Here is an 18,278-nt window from a genome sequence, read left to right on the forward strand (position 1 = left end):
CAAAAGCTTTGGACTGACAATCAACCTGAAAATGACGGAAGTTTTGTACCATCTGGCTCAGGCTATGAAGAACCAACTGTCCTCATTGATGACACTCAATGTTGTCAACAAGTTTTGCTACCTGGGCAGCATAATAACAGCCTCTGCTTCTCTGGATGTAGAGATTAAGTCAAGAACCAGAAAAGCCTGCCTTGCCTTTGGTCAGCTGAAAGATCGAGTTTGGTCACAGAACATCAGGTTGGCCACCAAGTGCAAGGTATACAGGGCCGTTGTCCTATCAACCGTGTTAAACGGATGTGAGACATGGTGCCCATATCAGAGACACTTAAGCCAGCTTGACCAACTGCAGCAGCATCACCTACGTTCACTGATGAAGATCACCTGGTGAGACAAGGTTTCCAATACTGAGGTCCTCTCTCGAGCCGGAATGCCAGCAGTTTCAACCTTGGTGATGTCAGCCCAACTGCGCTGGGCAGGACATGTTGTCAGAATGCCTGATGGAAGACTGCCCATGGACATCTTGTACGGCCAACTGTCCAGTGGTACCCAAAAACGAGGAGGCTAGTGACTACGGTACAAGGATGTTCTGCACAGGAGCCTCAGGAAAGCTGACCTTGCCCCATCAACATGGGAGGGTCTGGCTCAAGATCACTCACAGCGGAGGGACGCCATCAGAAAAGGTATGGACGCTGCTGAGAACAAGCTCAACAAGGCAACAGAGGAAAGGCACAGGAAGCGCCACAATAGAGCTTCTGCCCCTCCAGGCCTCACCTGCCAAGTATGTAACAAGCAGTGCCTGTCAAGGATCGGCCTGTACAGCTACTCCAGGACGCACATATCAAACCCCACTAACTGAAAGGAACCAACATCATCCTATGGGATGGATAGCCAAAGAGAGAGAGAGAGAGAGAGAGAGAGAGCTTGAACACAACCTTAGTAGATCACTTAGTAGATAAAAGTGGCTCTGTAAAGTTTTCACAAATGTACTGTAAGGTGGCTAATTCATTCAAGTTCAGATTATATTAAGAATTGGTGAACTGAACACAAAAGCACAGACAATATCATTTTGCTTAATATATGGATTTTTGACTTCTAATCTATTTTCAAACTTAGCTTTCAGTTAACTCAGGAAGTCACAGTACTTCATATTTCCTAAGAAATGTCACCTCACAGCTTACATAGCACCCTTTTTTTAGAAATCAGGCCTTCTGTTCACTATTTGAAAACCACAATGTAGGTAAACGTGTTGAAGAACAAAGATTAGTAAAGTGGTGTAACTTTAGAAAGGAATGAAGATGCAATTTCCTGTTAATTGTTTTTCACTATTGGTGTAATCATCAAATATTACAGCTAAACAGTTATCCAGTTAAACCCACTGACCTGACCCCTCTTTCCCTGTACACAAAGGATGCATTCCATTTCAGTTTTATCTGGCTCTTTTTGGGCAAATATTGGAGAAAGCTGTGGGTTCTGTGGGTGTTTTTTTTTTTAGTTTCCATGTGATCAAAATCATCATAAAATTAATTTTGGTAAAAGTGAATGATTAACTTGACAAGAGATCACTGCTGAGAATGTGGAAGTGTTGAATCATAAAGTAAGCCTTTACTTCAAAATGGCTGCTCCCAGCACACCTTTTCAGTTTCTTACGTGCTCTGCTGCCTTGCTTATTGCAGAGGTTTGAGGGGAAAATCAGAGCTGTCACTGTTTTCCGACTTGTATCTATAGTCAAACATGATTACAATAGCAAGCCCATTCTGCAGACATTTGTGTTGATAGCTACTTGAATAAAATTCTGGCATTTGTTAATAATTGTGCATTTATAGTTAAGTGGACCTGAAATTATGGGGTAGGGTAGCTGAGTAATATTTTACTGGATTTATAATTCAGGCAAATTGGACAAACCAACCAGCAAAATGACTCTAACTTCCATCACACAAGTTGGTGAGATTCAACTAATATTGGTAATGATGACTATGAAGTTGTTGTTAAAACTCATCTGGTACATTAGTGTCCTTTGGAAGTAATGTACTGACTTTTTATTTATTCTCTTGGGTCGATTCAAGGAACATGGTTGACTCAATATTGAAGGGACCAAGCTGTAGTGCTGTTTAGGGATGATTAGTAGATGGTGGCTTTGAGTAGTGGCGTAGCCAACAGCTCCGGAGAGCCAGGTTCAATGCCCTGGTGCTGTCTGCATTGGATTTGTGCATTCTCCATGTACTATGTGGCATTTCCCAAATATTCTGGTTTCCTTCCAAAAATCTGTGCTTTGGTAGGTTATTGTCCCCAGTGTGGACCGATAGACCGAGGACCTGTTTCTGTGCTGAATGAAACTGTGGTTACAATAAATGAAAATCAGTCCAGAAATCACGATTTATTAGCCCTCAGGAGAAAGTGTTAAACCGTGAGGTAATGCCTATTGACTTCAAATTTAATGAAAACACGTTGCTATGAGGTGCTGCTTATTTAGAGCCTTCTGGATAATTCATAAGGAACACGGCATTTTTACTGAACCAGAGAAAAGGTTTCGACCCAAAGACTCCTTGGATGCTGCTTGACCTGCTGAGTTCTTCCAGTAATTCATCCTTGTTCCAGATTCTGGCATGTGCATGCAGTCTCCCATCGCTCCCCGATCCTCCCTGTCTCTCCCGTCTCTCTCCTGAGCCCCACGAGTATTAAAGCTCCGCTGCTGGGCATTACAACACATAACTCAAGCCCAGAAGTGTAACATGATTATTTCTCCTGGCAGAGTCCAGAACAGAAGGGCATTCTCTCACAGTAACAGTGTGGCATGGTAAGAGTGAGATGTGGAATGATTTCATCTCTCGGTGCTTTGTCTGCCTTTGGAATTTCCTCCCACAGAGAGCTATGGAGGTACAGAGCAAGGCTGAGTGGATAGATTTCTAATTAGACCTTAAGACAAGGGAACAGCATTAAGCCATTGTGCCCACCAAGTCTGCTCCACCATTCCATCATGACTGATTTATTATCCCTTTCCAACTCCATTCTCCTGCCTTCTCTCTGTAGCCTTTGACGCCTTACTAATCAAGAACGTATCAGTCTCCGCTTTAGTTAATTAGTTGGAGAATCACAGGTTATGATAAAACCATGTTTACACCACAGCCAAGAAGGCTCAGCAATAGCACTTCTTCCTCAGGACGCAAAGAAAATTTAGCACATCCCCATTGACCCTTACCAATTTTTATCAATGCAACATAGAAAACATTTTATTTGGATGCATTACAGCTTGGTATGACAACTGTCCTGCCTGGGACTGCAGGAAGCTGTAGTGAATTGATGATACAGCTCAGCACATCACAGAAACTAGACACTTTCCAAGGATACTCCCTATACTTATCCTGTCTCAGTGAAGCAGCCAAAATACTCAAAGACCTTACACACCCCAGACAGTCGCTCTTCTCTCCTCTCCCATTGGGCAAAAGATCGTCAGATGGAGATGAGACGGCATACAGGAGCGAGATATACCAGCTGGTTGAGTGGTGTCGCAGCCACAACCTTGCAGTGAATGTCAGTAGGATGAAAGAGCTGATTGTGGACTTCAAAAAGGGTAAGACGAGCGAACACAAACCAATCCTCATAGAGGGATCAGAAGTAGAGAGTTCAAATTGAGTTCTCCTGAGAGCCAAGAACTTGAACAATAAAGAAGGCAAGATAGCGCCTATATTTCATTACGAGTTTGAAGAGCTTTGGTTTGTCAACTAAAACCCTCAAAAATGTTTATAGATGTACCGTGGAGAGCATTCTGATAGGTTGCATCACTGTCTGGTACAGGGGGGAGGGGGGAGGGGGGAAGTGCACAGGACTGAAAGAAGCTGCAAAAAGTCATAAGATTAGTTGGCTCCATCATGGGTACTAGCTTCCATAGTACCCAAAGACATCTTCAAGGAGCAGTGCCTCAGGAAGGCAAGGACCCCGTTTCCCAGGGCATGCCCTCTTTTCAATGTTACCATCAGGAAGGAGGTACAGAAGTCTGAAGGCACACATTCAGCAATTCAGGAACAGCTTCTTCCCCTCTGCCATATGACTTTTAAATGGACATTGAACCTATGAACAATACCTCACTTCTATTTTTATACATATAACGTGTGCATTAGAGAGGGAAACTCTGATTTCAAACCTCCGCTGCCTTGCAGCCATACCCACTCATGGGAAAGGCTTTGGGAGTAAACCCTGAGGACATATCCGGAACTGGAGTCCCTAAGGCAGTCCGATGTTGCCTTCAACCTCGTTCTGGCAACTCCTGTGACAACACTGCTGCCAAGCTGTATTGGCCCTTGCTCTTCCCTTGGACAACATCAGTGTCGTGGAGAGGGGAGACTTGCAGCATGGGCAACCTTGCCCAGGCCTGCGCCCTGGAGAGGACACTCCAGAGCAAGACTTTCCAGGTGCAGATCCATGGTCTCGCGAGGCTAACGGATGTCACCATGTGTGTATTGATTTACTTATTTATTTTTCCTTTCTGTGTTATCATGTATTGCACTGAACTGCTGCTGCTAAGTTAACAAATTTCACGACAAATGCTAGTGATAATAAACCTGGTTCTGCTTCTGATTTTGTTGTAATGAATTGATCTATATGAATGGTATGCAAGACAAACTTTTCACTATACCTTAGTGCATGTGATAATAATAAACCAACACCAAAAGCAGGCTTGAAAGACTGAATAAGGATTCCTTTGCCCACTTCTTATGGTTTGATGACCTTATTCTTCCTTAAGGGGGCCGACGTGGCTGAATTTATTGTCATAAGTATACATGGTTGTTGTTATTCCATTTTTGTCTTTTTTATGAGACTAAATTGCTAGCTCAATGCTCAACCCGGCACGCCTGGAAAGTGTGCAGGGAACCAGCTGGATTCGAACTGGAGCCACCCATCTCAAAGTCCGGTGTGGATGCCACACCAGCTGGCATGAGCAGATATAGCCAGCGTATAAATGCCATGAAAATTAGTTCCTTTTTACAACAGCGCAGTACCTTTCCAAAAATATATACATACATTACCTAAGCTTAAATTGATACAGATTATATGCAGCTTACACAGCAACTAAAATAAACATAACATTAGTACAAGTTGAGGGAAATATAGTTGAAGGTAGAGTTTGGGTTTTCAAGTTGGTTCAAGAATCTGACGGCAGTTGTGATGGACAGGAAAGAAATGATTATTCTGTGCAAGTACAGTATTAAGCTACACTTTCAAGTAAATGTGATATGCAGCTGGCCTGTTTTTAAATTTGGCTGGCACGAGTATCCATTTAAAATGTCTCATTTTGTTGGCCTGTTTGTTGGCATTGAATCAAATGCTGGAAACGAAAGTACAGTAAATTTTGAGCACTAATTATGGCCAATGAAAGAGGATGTTGAGAAATAATGAGACAAGATTGCATTATACTTCAGACTCAGTCTGTGGAGAGAGTGAACCAAAGTATAGAAGCACAAAGATGAATTTACATCTAATTTGTGCTTTCTTCCTTGGAGAATGGAGCAGTTATGCACATGGAACATTGTTTTACTTGAGCGAATCATCACCTGGTTATTTGCCAACCCAAATTCATCAATCAGGGACTCACAGGCAGAGATGTCAGTTTATGTGTAATAATTACACAGAATGTTTTGTTTAATTCACACATCTGGTATTATTTCAGGTTAATTTAGATTATGATGTACAAATTAAAATAAATAATGTGTATGATACTTATCAAAAGATGCAGAGACTTTCCATGAAAGTGACAGTTAGTGTTGAATCTAAAATAAAAGCATTTTGCCTACTCCAGAATTTGAACAACTTTGCTTATGTGGCGACCCACTTTCTACGCAGGCGAACCGGCTCTCAAAATGGCGCGCGCATCGGCAGAGAGGCCAGCCCCAAAATGGTGCTGGGCCGCCGCCTTCATGAGCAAGGGGAGAAAGCCCATGCATGGGAAGAGACTTTTGTAATGCACCTCTGACGTCATTTCCGGCTGGAAAGGGTGGGAACGGAACTGCGTAAACGCCAGTGCTGCGAAGTTTGAATAAACTAGTCTCAAGTGCAACTTACAGACTGTGTGTCATTATTTCTAGCTCTGTGTGTAGTACATTGCTACATTGGTGACCCCAATGGTCCAAACGGGATTTGGACCAAAGATGATCGACTCTTTATCTGTTCACGCAGTTTCGCTAAAACTGCCAACTTTCTGGATGCTGCGACCACACATGTGGTTTGACCAAGCAGAAGCCCAGTTCCAGATTCAGCAGATATCTTCTGATTCCACGAGTTACTATTACGTGGTGAGCTCCCTTGACCAGGAGACAGCCGCCCAGGTTGAGGATTTCATACAGTCACCCCCGGAATAAGGCAAATATGCAGTATTCAAAGCGCTGCTCGTAGAGACCTTTGGCCTCTCATGGCGTGAGCGAGGTGCCCGCTTGCTGCACCTGGACGGTTTGGGAGACAGGCCGCCGTCAGCATTAATGAACGAGATGCTGGCCTTGGCTGAAGGACACAAGCCCTGCCCCATGTTTGAGCAGGCGTTCCTAGAGCAACTGCCCACAGACATACATCTGCTGCTGGCCGACGCAGATTTCAATGACCCCCCCTGCCGGAAGGTGGTGGCCCAGGCAGATGTGCTGTGGAAAGCCAAGAGGGAGAGTGGGGCGTCCGTCGATCAGATTACCAAGCCACACACGCCCAACAGCAGGCCAGACCAGGCCCGGCAACGGAGCGCACACAACCCAGAAGCAGGAATGAGGAGGCTAATGAACAGTGGTGTTTCTACCACCAGCGGTGGGGCACAGAAGTCTGCCATTGTTGCCCGTCTGGCAAGTTCCTGGAAAACGCCAGGACCAGCCGCCGCTAATGGCTACAGCGGCTGGCCACCAGGACAGCCTCTTGTACATCTGGGACAAACAGTCGGGACGCTGCTTCTTGGTCGACACCAGAGCAGAAATCAGTGTCTTACCCCCGATGGGGTATGACACCCACACCCTGAGGGCCACAAACAGCAGCACAATACGGACCTGCGGTACCCGCACAGTGCAGCTGCAGTTCAGTGCCAGCCGGTTCACATGGGACTTCACACTGGCCGCCGTGGCCCAACCACTTCTGGGGGCAGACTTCTTGCGAGCTCACAGCCTGCTGGTTGACTTGCAAGGGAAAAGACTGGTCCATGCCAAGACTTTCCAGACGTTCTCCCTGGGTGAAGCCAAGTTGCCAGCCCCATACCTGGACTCCATCACACTGTCTGACAATGAATTCACCAGAATCCTGGCAGATTTTCCATCTGTTCTGGCGCCGCAGTGCATGGCAGCCCTGCGCAGACACGGAGTACAGCACCACATTCCGACCCAGGGATCACCCCTTTACGCCTGCGCACGAAGGCTCCCCCCAGACAAGCTCCGCCTGGCGAAGGAGGAGTTCAAGAGGATGGAGGAATTGGGGTTCATACGGCGGTCTGACAGCCCATGGGCCTCCCCCCTGCACATGGTGCCCAAAGCAGCTGGGGGCTGGAGACTATGCAGCGACTACCGCAGACTGAACGAGCTACAACTTCAGACCGCTACCCCGTGCCGCACATAACAGGACTTTGTGGCAAACCTGCATGGGGCAAGCATCTTTTCCAAAGTAGACCTCGTCAGGGGGTACCATCAAATTCTGGTACACCCTGAAGACATCCCCAAAACGGCACTCATCACCCCGTTCACCTGTTCGAATTCCTCCGAATGCCGTTCGGTCTAAAGAATGCCGCACAGACGTTCCAGCGGCTAATAAATGTGGTGGGACGTGACCTGGACTTTGTGTTCATCTATTTGGACGACATCCTCATAGCCAGCAGTAGTCATCAGGAGCATCTGTCCTACCTCCGCCAGCTCTACTCCCACCGGAGCGATTTCGGCCTCACGATCAACCCGGCCAAATGCCAGTTCGGACTCAACACCATCGACTTCCTGGGCCACAGAATTACCAAAGACGGGGCAACACCTCTGCCCGCCAAGGTAGACACGATCCGCCACTTCGCCCGGCCCAACACAGTCAAAGGCCTGCAGGATTTCATTGGTATGGTGAACTTCTACCACTGCTTTCTCTCCTCAGCAGCCTGTACTATGCGCCCTTTGTTCACTCTGATGTCGGGTAAAGGCAAGGACATTACTTGGGGCAAAGAGGTCGCAGCCGCTTTTGTTAAAGCCAAGGAAGCCTTGGCAGACGCTGCAATGCTGGTGCACCCCAGAACAGATGTTCCAACCACCCTCACAGTGGACGCATCCAACACAGCAGTCGGTGGGGTGCTGGAGCAACTCATCGAGGAGCACTGGCAACCCCTGGCATTCTTCAGGCACCTACGTCCACCCAAACTCAAGTTACAGTGCCTTCAACCGGGAGCTGTTGGCACTGTATCTGGCAATCCAGCATTTCAAGTACTTCTTAGAAGGCAGGCCGTTCACCACGTTCACGGACCACAAACCGTTGACCTTCGCGTTCACGATGGTGTCCGATCCCTGGTTGGCTCGCCAGCAGCGATATCTGTCCTACATCTCCGAGTACACAACGGACATCCAGTATGTCTCGGGAAAGGACAACATCGTGGTGGATGCACTCTCCAGACCAGCTATCCAGGCCCCATCCCAAGGGGTGGACTATGCAGCACTGGCGAAGGTGCAGCAGGCAGATGACGAGATGCCCAGCTACAGGACCACAGTCTCGGGTTTGCAGCTGCAAGACTTCCTCGTAGGCCCAGGTGAGAGGACCCTCCTGTGTGACGTGGCTACCAGCCAACCTCGCCCCATCATCCCAGCAGCCTGGCAGCGGCGAGGTTTCAACTCCATACGCAGCTTGGCGCACCGATCTATCAGGACAATCGTCTGGATGGTCTCCAGCAGGTTCATGTGGCACGGACTTGGCAAACAGGTCAGCGAATGGGCCAAAACGTGCACGCAGTGCCAAACAGCCAAGGTGTAGCGGCACACCAAAGCCCCGCCGCAGCAGTTCGAACCCACCCGCCAGAGGTCCGACCACACTCATGTGGATATCGTGGGGCCCCTGCCAGTGTCACGAGGAGCATGGTATCTCCTAACTATGGTAGACCGGTTCACGAGATGGCCAGAGGCGGTCCCTCTCACCGACACCACCGCTGATTCCTGCGCTCAAGCGCTGATTGCAACCTGGGTAACACGCTTCCGGATACCGGCCCACATTACCTCTGACAGAGGCGCCCAGTTCACCTCCAGCCTGTGGTTGGCTGTGGCCAGCCTGTTGGGAACACAGCTACACCACACAACTGCCTGCCACCCACAATCGAACGGACTAGTGAAACGCTTCCACCATCACTTGAAGTCGGCTCTCATGGCCCGCCTGAAAGGGCCTAACTGGGTGGGCGAGCTTCCCTGGGTCCTGCTCGAAATCCGCACAGCGCCCAAAGAGGTCTGCACACCTCGTCGGCCGAGCTGGTGTACGGTGCACCCCTGGTCGTCCCAGGAGAGTTCATACCAGCCCCAAGGGGGCAAGAGGAAGAACCCACAGCAGTCATGGACAGACTACGCGAAAGGCTCGGCAACCTGGCCCCCGTACCGACTTCACAGCACGGACAGATCCCGACCTGCGTACCCAAAGACCTGCAGAACTGTAAATTTGTATTTGTATGAAAGGGCGCACGCCGGGCTCCGCTACAGCGGCCGTACAAGGGGCCGTTCAAGGTGATCAGGAACAATGGGTCCACGTACGTTCTGGACATTGGGGGGAAAGAAGAGGTTTTCACGGTGGACTGGCTCAAACCGATCCATGTGGACTTGGCGCAGCCAGTCGAGGTCAGGCACCGTGGCGCAGAGGCAGACCGCCCAAACAGAGACTGATCCAGACTGTGGACACTGGGGGGGTGTATCGCCAGTTTTGGGGGGGGGGGGGTTATGTGGTGACCCACTTTCTACGCAGGCGAACTGGCTCTCAAAATGGCGCGCACATCGGCAGAGAGGCCAGCCCCAAAATGGTGCTGGGCCTCCTTCTTCACCAGCAAGGGGAGAAAGTCCACACGCGGGAAGAGACTTTTGTAATGCACCTCTGACGTCATTTCCACCCATAGAGGGCGGGAACGGAACTGCGTAAAAGCCAGTGCTGTAAAGTTTGAATAAAGTAGTCTCAAGTGCAACTTACAGACTGTGTGTCGTTATTTCTAGCTCTGTGTGTAGCACATTGCTACACTTATTAATTAATTTTAATAGAATGGTTATCTTGCTGTAGGTTAGATACCCATCTTCTCTTTTTAAGCAGAGTATATGTTTGTAGTTCTCTGGCAGCACCCCATATTCATAGTGCATTAGATTATGACAGGAACTTTTGCAATGTTCATCAGCACTTCAGAATGCATCACATATGGATCAGTTAATTATTCTATTTGGAAGATGTATTAGTATAAGTACCTCCTACTTCTGTTATTCTTTCAAATTTTCCAATTGTCTCCTCCTTTACCATGTTAACAGTATTCTCTTATCAAGGTTTAATACTTCATCCATGCCTTTTGCTCCACGAGTACTCCCCCACCCAGCAGTGAGTCTGATTGAATGGTTTAACAATCAGAAGATTACTGCAGAAGCAATAGGTTTCTACTGCTGCTGTAAGAGATCAGTAATGTCTGGTTTACGATGCAAATTTTAGTCAGAGGTACAAGACTGGTGGTCAACAATACCAGGCAATAAATATCTACAACAAGAGAATCTGAACAGTTACCCCTGAGATCAAATGGTATTCCCATCACCAACTTCCCCATCTCCACCATCAACATTCTGGTTATCATCATCAACCAGAAACTCACCAAGGTCTTACCTTAGATAGTGCTCTTATTTTTTTGTGTTTTTGGGATCTATGTACCTCCAGCAAAGCCATTGTTTATTGCTCATCTCTAATTGCTCTTGGTAAGGTGATGCTGAGGTGCCTTCTTGAATTGATTCCATACCCATGGTGAAGGTACTTCCACACCACCAATCAAGAAGAAGTTGCAGACCCAGTTATAATGAAAGAAAGGTGGCGTACAGTAATTTTAAGAAAAGACAAAATGAGTAGAACGGGACTATCAGGTGGTGCACTATCCATGCTCCTGCTGCTCTTTTCCTTCTTGACAATAGAGGTCATGGGTTTGGAGGTGCTGTGGAAATAGCCAAGATGGTTAATTGCTGTGGTATGCACCGCGGGAAGTGTTTGCTGCTGGTGTAGAGAATTAATGTTCAGATAGTTAAGGTGACCAGCAAGCAGGCTGTTTTGACCTGAGTAACATTAATCTTTATAAGAATTGTTACAGCTGCACTCATCAAAGTCCTGATTTGTGACTTCTAGATAATGGTGGTGGAAAGGAGGTCACTGAACAATCTATAGCGTTCAATCTGCTCTCATTATCACAATTTCTAGTTGGTTGATTCTGGTGAGACTTGACCCAAAATGTAAGCTTTTCATTTCCCTCCGTAGGTACTGCCTGATTCACCGAGTTCCCCCAGCATTTTGCATCTGTTGCTTTGTTGAGTGATGGTTACCAGAACGCTGTTGGGGAAGGTGGGCGAGTTGGTGATGGGAATGCCATTCGATGTCAGAGGTGTAACTGTTTAGACTCTGTTGTTGGAGATGTTTATTGCCTGGTACTGTTGACCACCAGGCTCCCACCTCTGAACAAAACTAGATTATAAACCACACCTTCCTAACCTCGTACACTAGCAGTAGGTATCTATTTGCTCTATAGCTCTCTTCACCTCATTATTGAACCATTCAATCAAACTGACAGCTGATTGTTTTGAAAATAACTGTGTGCAAAAGTCATTGAAGTTCAGAAAGCCAGACTGTCTGACGTGAACACTTTCCCCTCTTTTGTGGAGTCCCTCTCCAATTCATATGGAATCTGGTTGTCCACTAAACTGAGGGCCAGAAAGAACTATAGTCACTCAATTCAAATGAATGAAGGACAGTGGAAGCAGAAAGACTAATTGTCTTTGTTCTTGCCGTGTGGTAGGGAATGGAGGCTGCCATTTTGTGGAACTGTCTAATGTCCTTCATTTTGTGAGCTTTTTGCTTGGATTGATCAAATGGTTCTGTTTGTCATAGGAGAACGTAAAGAGCATACAACTTGAAATACTTGTCTTAGCAGATGTCCACAAAAAATAGAAGAACCCCAAAAGAATGAACAACAGAAAAACGTTAGAACCCCAAAGACCCCTCTCACCCCTCCCCTGCATAAGCAGCAGCAGCAAGCAACAATGCATCAACCTCCCTGCTGCCCTTTTCAGCAAACAGCGTAAGTGCCCATCACCCACCAAGCAACAGCAAAGCACCCAAAGAGACCATGATCTGCAGTCAACAAAAACTACTTTTTACCTGACAGTTCGACATGCCACAGTCTCCCTCTCTCTCACCCTTCCCCCTCCCTGCCCTTCCTCTCCCCCCTCTCCTTCCTCTCCCCCCTCCCTCCCCCCAGAGAGGTATCACCCATTTTCACAGCAAAAGGGGAGACTGATGTTGCTATTACAATATTACAGTCTTCCACATTGTTTTTGATTCTGAGACTCCCCAAATGGAGAATTGGCAGCAAACTCTCCCCACCATTGAGAGAGATGGTTAGTATCACTGCTCAACCACAGTGACCGCTGATAATACATTCACCGCAGCAAAATCCTGATATTCCATCTCCCGCGATGCCTCAGTCAGCAACACCGGCCTGGAATCGGTCAATCCATAGGGCCGCAACCTGGAGGCACCATCTCCCAAGCCACACCTGGAGAATGTCAGAAAACGGTGGGCCAGTGAGCTCCAGGAAAGGGAACTCATCCACCGTGGGGAAAAAATGTAGTTTGAGTGCCACTTGCAGATCAGGATCTCAGTAGAACCCCAACCATCTTGAAAAGAGGGAAAAAACATTTGAGAGAGGAATTTAAGTTGTTCCTCTGACGAGCTCAAAGAGACAGCCACTTGGCCCATCTTAACTCAGTGTCTTAAAATGGACGCAGTGACGTCTCAGGTAATCTATTGGAATCAAAATCAGGTTTATTATCACCAGCGTGTGATGTGAAATTTGTTAACTTAGCAGCAGTAGTTCAATGCAATACATAATCTAGCAGAGAGAGAAAAAAATAAAATAAAACATAAATAAACAAGTAAATCAAATACATATATTGAATAGATTTTTTTTAAATATGCAAAAGCAGAAATACTGTATATTTTTAAAAAGTGAGGTAGTGTCCAAAGCTTCAATGTCCATTTAGGAATCCGTTGGCAGAGGGGAAGAAGCTGTTCCTGAATCGCTGAGTGTGTGCCTTCAGGCTTCTGTATCTCCTACTCAATGGTAACAGTGAGAAAAGGGCCTGCCCTGGGTGCTGGAGGTCCTTAATAATAGACGCTACCTTTCTGAGACACTGCTTCCTAAAGATGTCCTGGGTACTTTGTAGGCTAATGCCCAAGATGGAGCTGACTGGATTTACAACCTTCTGCAGCTTCTTTCGGTGCTGTGCAGTAGCCACTCCATACCAGACCGTGATGCAGCCTGTCAGAATGCTCTCCGTGGTATAACTATAGAAGTTTTTGAGTGTACTTGTTGACATGCCAAATCTCTTCAGACTCCTAATAAAGGATAGCCACTGTCTTGCCTTCTTTATGATCACATCAATATGTTGGGCCCAGGTTAGATCCTCAGAGATCTTGACACCCAGGAACTTGAAGCTGCTCACTCTCTCCACTTCTGATCCCTCTATGATGATTGGTATGTGTTCCTTCGTCTTACCCTTCCTGAAACCCACAATCAGTTCTTTCGTCTTGCTGACGTTGAGGGATCATTTCCAAATAAGAAGTGATTTGTGAGGTGTTCTTTGGTTGGATATAACATGCAGGTTTGTGACTGTTGGGGTCTGCCCTGAGGTATACAGGCTGGTTACTGAAGAGAATGAAGAGCTGTAAATTACTAGTTTTGTCACTTCTGGATTAGAGCCAATAAGAAGGTGTTAAAGGTCAGTCAAGGAATGGATGTAAAACCAGAAGTTTTCAGGTACAAGATAGCGATAGCTCTCCAGAAGCTAACTATCATGGATGTGAAGTACCCCACAGACATGGAGGTTCAGAACGGGATTACAAGGTACATGTAGCCAACAGCCGAAGCTCCTTTCTGGTATTATATTTTCTTTTCTTTGACTGTTCATGGAAAGTCAGGAAATCTTAGTAGGTGTGCACACAGGTATTCAGTTGTGTAAGTTCATGAGTTCTTCCGTTGCAACAATAAAGGTATTTGTCAGTAATTACAGGTTCTGTCTGTGCTACCCTGATCATTATTACAAGGGGTGATTCTTGTAACAAAACATTCCTGATATGTCATGTGAACCTAAGATGCAAGACTGTAGACAAAGAAACATTATTTATGCTTGTTCTATTGTTAAGTTCTTCTGCTTAGTAATCACAACAGGTTGTTTGGATTTATCATGATAACAATTTGTCTTTCAATCTTCTACAGCTCTCTGGGATTATGTACCAATGTAATGTGCTGAGGGTGCAACAGTTGCTCTGCGTACCCAAATGGGTGGCCAGATGTGCCTCGTTTACCCTCGAACCTCTCTTATCGTCTGCTGATCCCACCCATGAGACTCCCATTGGAATGGGTGCAACGCTGGAGATTCAGAGGCAACAGAGGGCCGAACTCCTGGATCAACAAATCATGCTGGCTCAACTGAATCAGAACAACAGGAGGCATCGAGGACAGGTAGCAGTCACTGTGATTATGGACCAGATTTGGTTCAGTTTTTCTTCTCTTCCCCATGTGTTTCTATTTGCCTCAGTCATTGGCAGGGTACTTGCAGGGTATTTTACAATATAGGGGCAATCCATTTCACCCTGTGCAGTGTCTTATGTTCAATGCAAGCCTTCATCATCCTTTCATTATTTCTATCAGCATTATTCCTATTTCATTTTTTATTGAATTTTGAACTTTTTGAATTTTCTCCAGACCCAACTGTAGCAAAAAATATTTTTTTTAATTTGTCCTTTGTTCTTTTGTAATTTAGCAGCAAAAGATATCGGCAAAGGAGGTACTGTACACATATTAAAGGCTATAAGAGATTACTTTATTGGAGTATTATAAAGAATAAAATATAGAAAATGGTTAATGAGGAAGTTAAACAAGCAGAACTAGACAACGGGGTGACCCGTTGGGGCACCCTTTGAGAGAATAGTGCAGTCTGATGTGACCAGAATGAACATTAAATTTTCCTGAATGCTTTGCTTTGGAAACTGAAGTAGAAAACCTCAGTTTATTAAAGAAGAACAACACGTAGCAAAGCAAATATAGCTCCTCCTCGTTTAACGAAGGACACTTTTGATGGCATCATTTCTAGTTTATGTGCCACCCTTGTGCCTCTTGTTGTCATTCTGGAGACCTGCAGTCCTTTCATCCCTCGTCTCTTCATCTCTTCTGCTATTTGTTGTTTGTCTCTGATCCTGGAAACGTGCATGCCTCTCCTCATCTGTCTCTTCTTCTGTCATCTTTTTTTGTCCTGACTCTTTGATCCTGGAGTCGTGCGGCCCTGGCCTCATCTGATTCTTGTTCTCTCCCTCTCCTTGCCGCTTCTCGACAACGATTGGCGTCATCTCTTGACCATAATGTCCCCTTTCCCTCTCCACATGGCATAATTAGGCTGACCATTTTTTTTTTAACCCTAATGCTGGATAGAAGGTACGAAGCAGTAACACCAAAGGATGCTGATTATTCTTGATGACATGGTTGGCACTCTCCTAAATGAATGTGATATAGTCATCACTGTCCTTTGAGTGCAGCAGAGGGTTTTATAGGTGTCACGGAGTACGTCATTACAATAAGATTTAATTATCTCTTATTGATGGGTGGCAGTTAGATCTGTCCCAATCCTGCACATGCTGATGGTGATGAGCAGAATGTGACCCCTCGAAATAGTACTGCCCTGCCATTTTGCTCCGGTATGTGTCACTGCTGAGGCTGGCCGTACACATGGCTGTCGCGTCCTGATTTCCATGATAGCAGATCAGCTGTCGGGTTAAAAGGGAGCCTGTTGATTTTTGCAGATGAGCAATTTTATACGAATATATAACCCTGAACTTTGCCTGCATTCTGTAAGTTAGCGCATTTTAATTCGATTTAGCCAAAAAAAGTGCCGCTGTAATGCACTGTTTGCGCTAATTGGAGGTCACAAACAGACAGACAGAGCATGAGAGTTTTAGTAGTATGTTGATAATACTTATCAGTCAATCACTAAGGCATGCTAAGCACCGTACTGCTGGAGAGAACTACAATTATCCAACAGTATTTCCTCTCTCTGTCCCCCCCCATCCCTCCCCCTCCCACTCGATTGAAAGGTAAAGGAGGAAACCCTCAGCTTGGTGACAGACGACAGAGGGTAATGGTGGGAGGACGCTTGTCTGCTTGGAAGTCTATAACGAGTGGTATACGACGGGGGTCGGTGCTGGGACCTTTGTTGTTTGTGACGTGTATTTTACGACTTGGATATAGTTGGTGGAAGAATGCTTAAGTTTGTGGATGACACAAAAATTGGTAGTGCTGTTCATAGTGAGGAAGAGGTTGCTTAAGTCTGCAGCAGGATATAAATCAGATGGAAAGTTGGGTGGAGCATTGGCAGATGGAACTTGAGCCCAAAAATGAAATGTAATACACTTCAAGAAGTCAAATAATTGAGGTTCAAGTGTACAGTTACCTGAAAATGATGCTACATGTATATAGGAAAAAAGCATATGGTATACTTGCCTTCATAGAATATAAAAGTGGAAGTGTTCTGTTGCAAATTTAGGAAACACTCAGACCATACTTGGAGTCCTGGTCACCATGCTATAGGAAGGATATGGCTGGAGAGAGGGAGAGGGAGAGAGAGGGAGAGGGAGAGGGAAGAAAAAAAAACCACCAGAATATTATGTGGATTGGGAAACTTTCATCACAGGTAGAGATTGGACAGGCTGTGCTTGTTTCCCATGAGCAGAGGAGGGTGACAGATGACCTGGTAGAAGTTTATAAAGCTTAAAGAGGCATTGATAGGGTAAGTAGTCAGATAGTAGGATCATCAAGAACAGATAGCCTGCTTTAAGGTGAGGGAAGGACTTTTAAAGTAAGTTTGAGAAAAGAGAATTTTACACAGGTATCCGGAGTTAATGGAATCAGATACATTCACTATGTTTAAAAAGAAATTTAGACAGGTGAAAATAAGCAAGGTGTAGAAACATACAGTCCTTACGCAAGCAAATGGAATCAGTATAGACAGGCAAAAAGGACGTGATGGGGCGGTGTCTACTTCTGTTCTCTGTGACTCATGAACCTGTTCTGTCAGTGAAGGAGATCGTGACTGATAAGGGGTTATGGTTATAGATGTTGTTATTCTCTGATTTCCCATTAATATTTGACCCAGCATCAGCTGCTATCAGTAGAAGAAAGCAAAAGTGTGCCTCACCCTGAAAATGTAATAAGGTTTTCTGACTTTATTTCTGAAAGCCCTGCCAGTAACTTTTAGACTACACAATGAGTCCTGAATGCACTCGCACGCTTAAACTCAGCTCAAATTGATGTAATGTGAAGCACTTTCATGATAAAATTTTGGCATCACTGTTTCCACTTACTGCATCAAGTCCCTTATCTTATCCCAATGCACCCCACCTATATATTCCATGAAGTCAGACTACCACAATGCTTGCAGTCATAATTTGCATCACCCACAGAGAAAGTTAACGATTTTAACTGGTAACAGTGTGCATAAAACTTGAGTCTTAATTTTTTGTTTTGTGAATTGATCTGAAGTTATAGTAAAACTAGTTAATCTATTTTCAGACAGAAAGTACAAGGCAAACATCAATTTAACCAACCGCTCTTTTCTGGTGTTGGTGTGTCAAATGTGTTCCTCCCACCAAACTGCATTTCATTTTATCAAAACTTTGTTTTTCTCTTACCAATTTATCTAACTTCCCTTATTTACTGTACATTGGTACTGCTCACTATAATTACTCCACATACCAATAAATTCTGCATCCTCAGCAGTCTTTGAAAATCCCCCCCATGGTGTGCATAACTTTATTAATGACTGCCTTGTATTTATGTTCCTTATTATGGGCTCTTCCACATCCTACAAAAAGTGAAAACATATCCTTTGTGTCAGCAGTTCTGCGTGCCGCTGGTATAGTCCACAGCTTTTGCTTTCCTTGAAAAAGAGCTTCAGTTACTCTTTCCTGATAATTGGAACCTCATAGGTCGTGTAATGTTGTTGGGTTGCATCATTTCCAGCTGTCTGCATACTGTTAACATAGAG

The 18,278-nt window shown here is 45.5% G+C and overlaps 1 protein-coding gene across 4 annotated transcripts in view; it reads left to right on the forward strand.

Annotated features, from left to right (window-relative positions):
• Positions 1 to 18,278, forward strand: part of ubac2 (UBA domain containing 2) — a 207,020-nt gene that overhangs the window by 141,020 nt on the left and 47,722 nt on the right. For all 4 annotated transcript variants that reach the window (XM_072258839.1, XM_072258841.1, XM_072258840.1 and 1 more), the window contains one exon: positions 14,459 to 14,704. In XM_072258839.1, the coding sequence (XP_072114940.1) occupies positions 14,459 to 14,704 (246 nt within the window). The remainder of the gene's footprint in view (positions 1 to 14,458; positions 14,705 to 18,278) is intronic.

Source organism: Mobula birostris, chromosome 5 (assembly GCF_030028105.1).
Source record: "Mobula birostris isolate sMobBir1 chromosome 5, sMobBir1.hap1, whole genome shotgun sequence".
NCBI lineage: Eukaryota > Metazoa > Chordata > Chondrichthyes > Myliobatiformes > Myliobatidae > Mobula > Mobula birostris.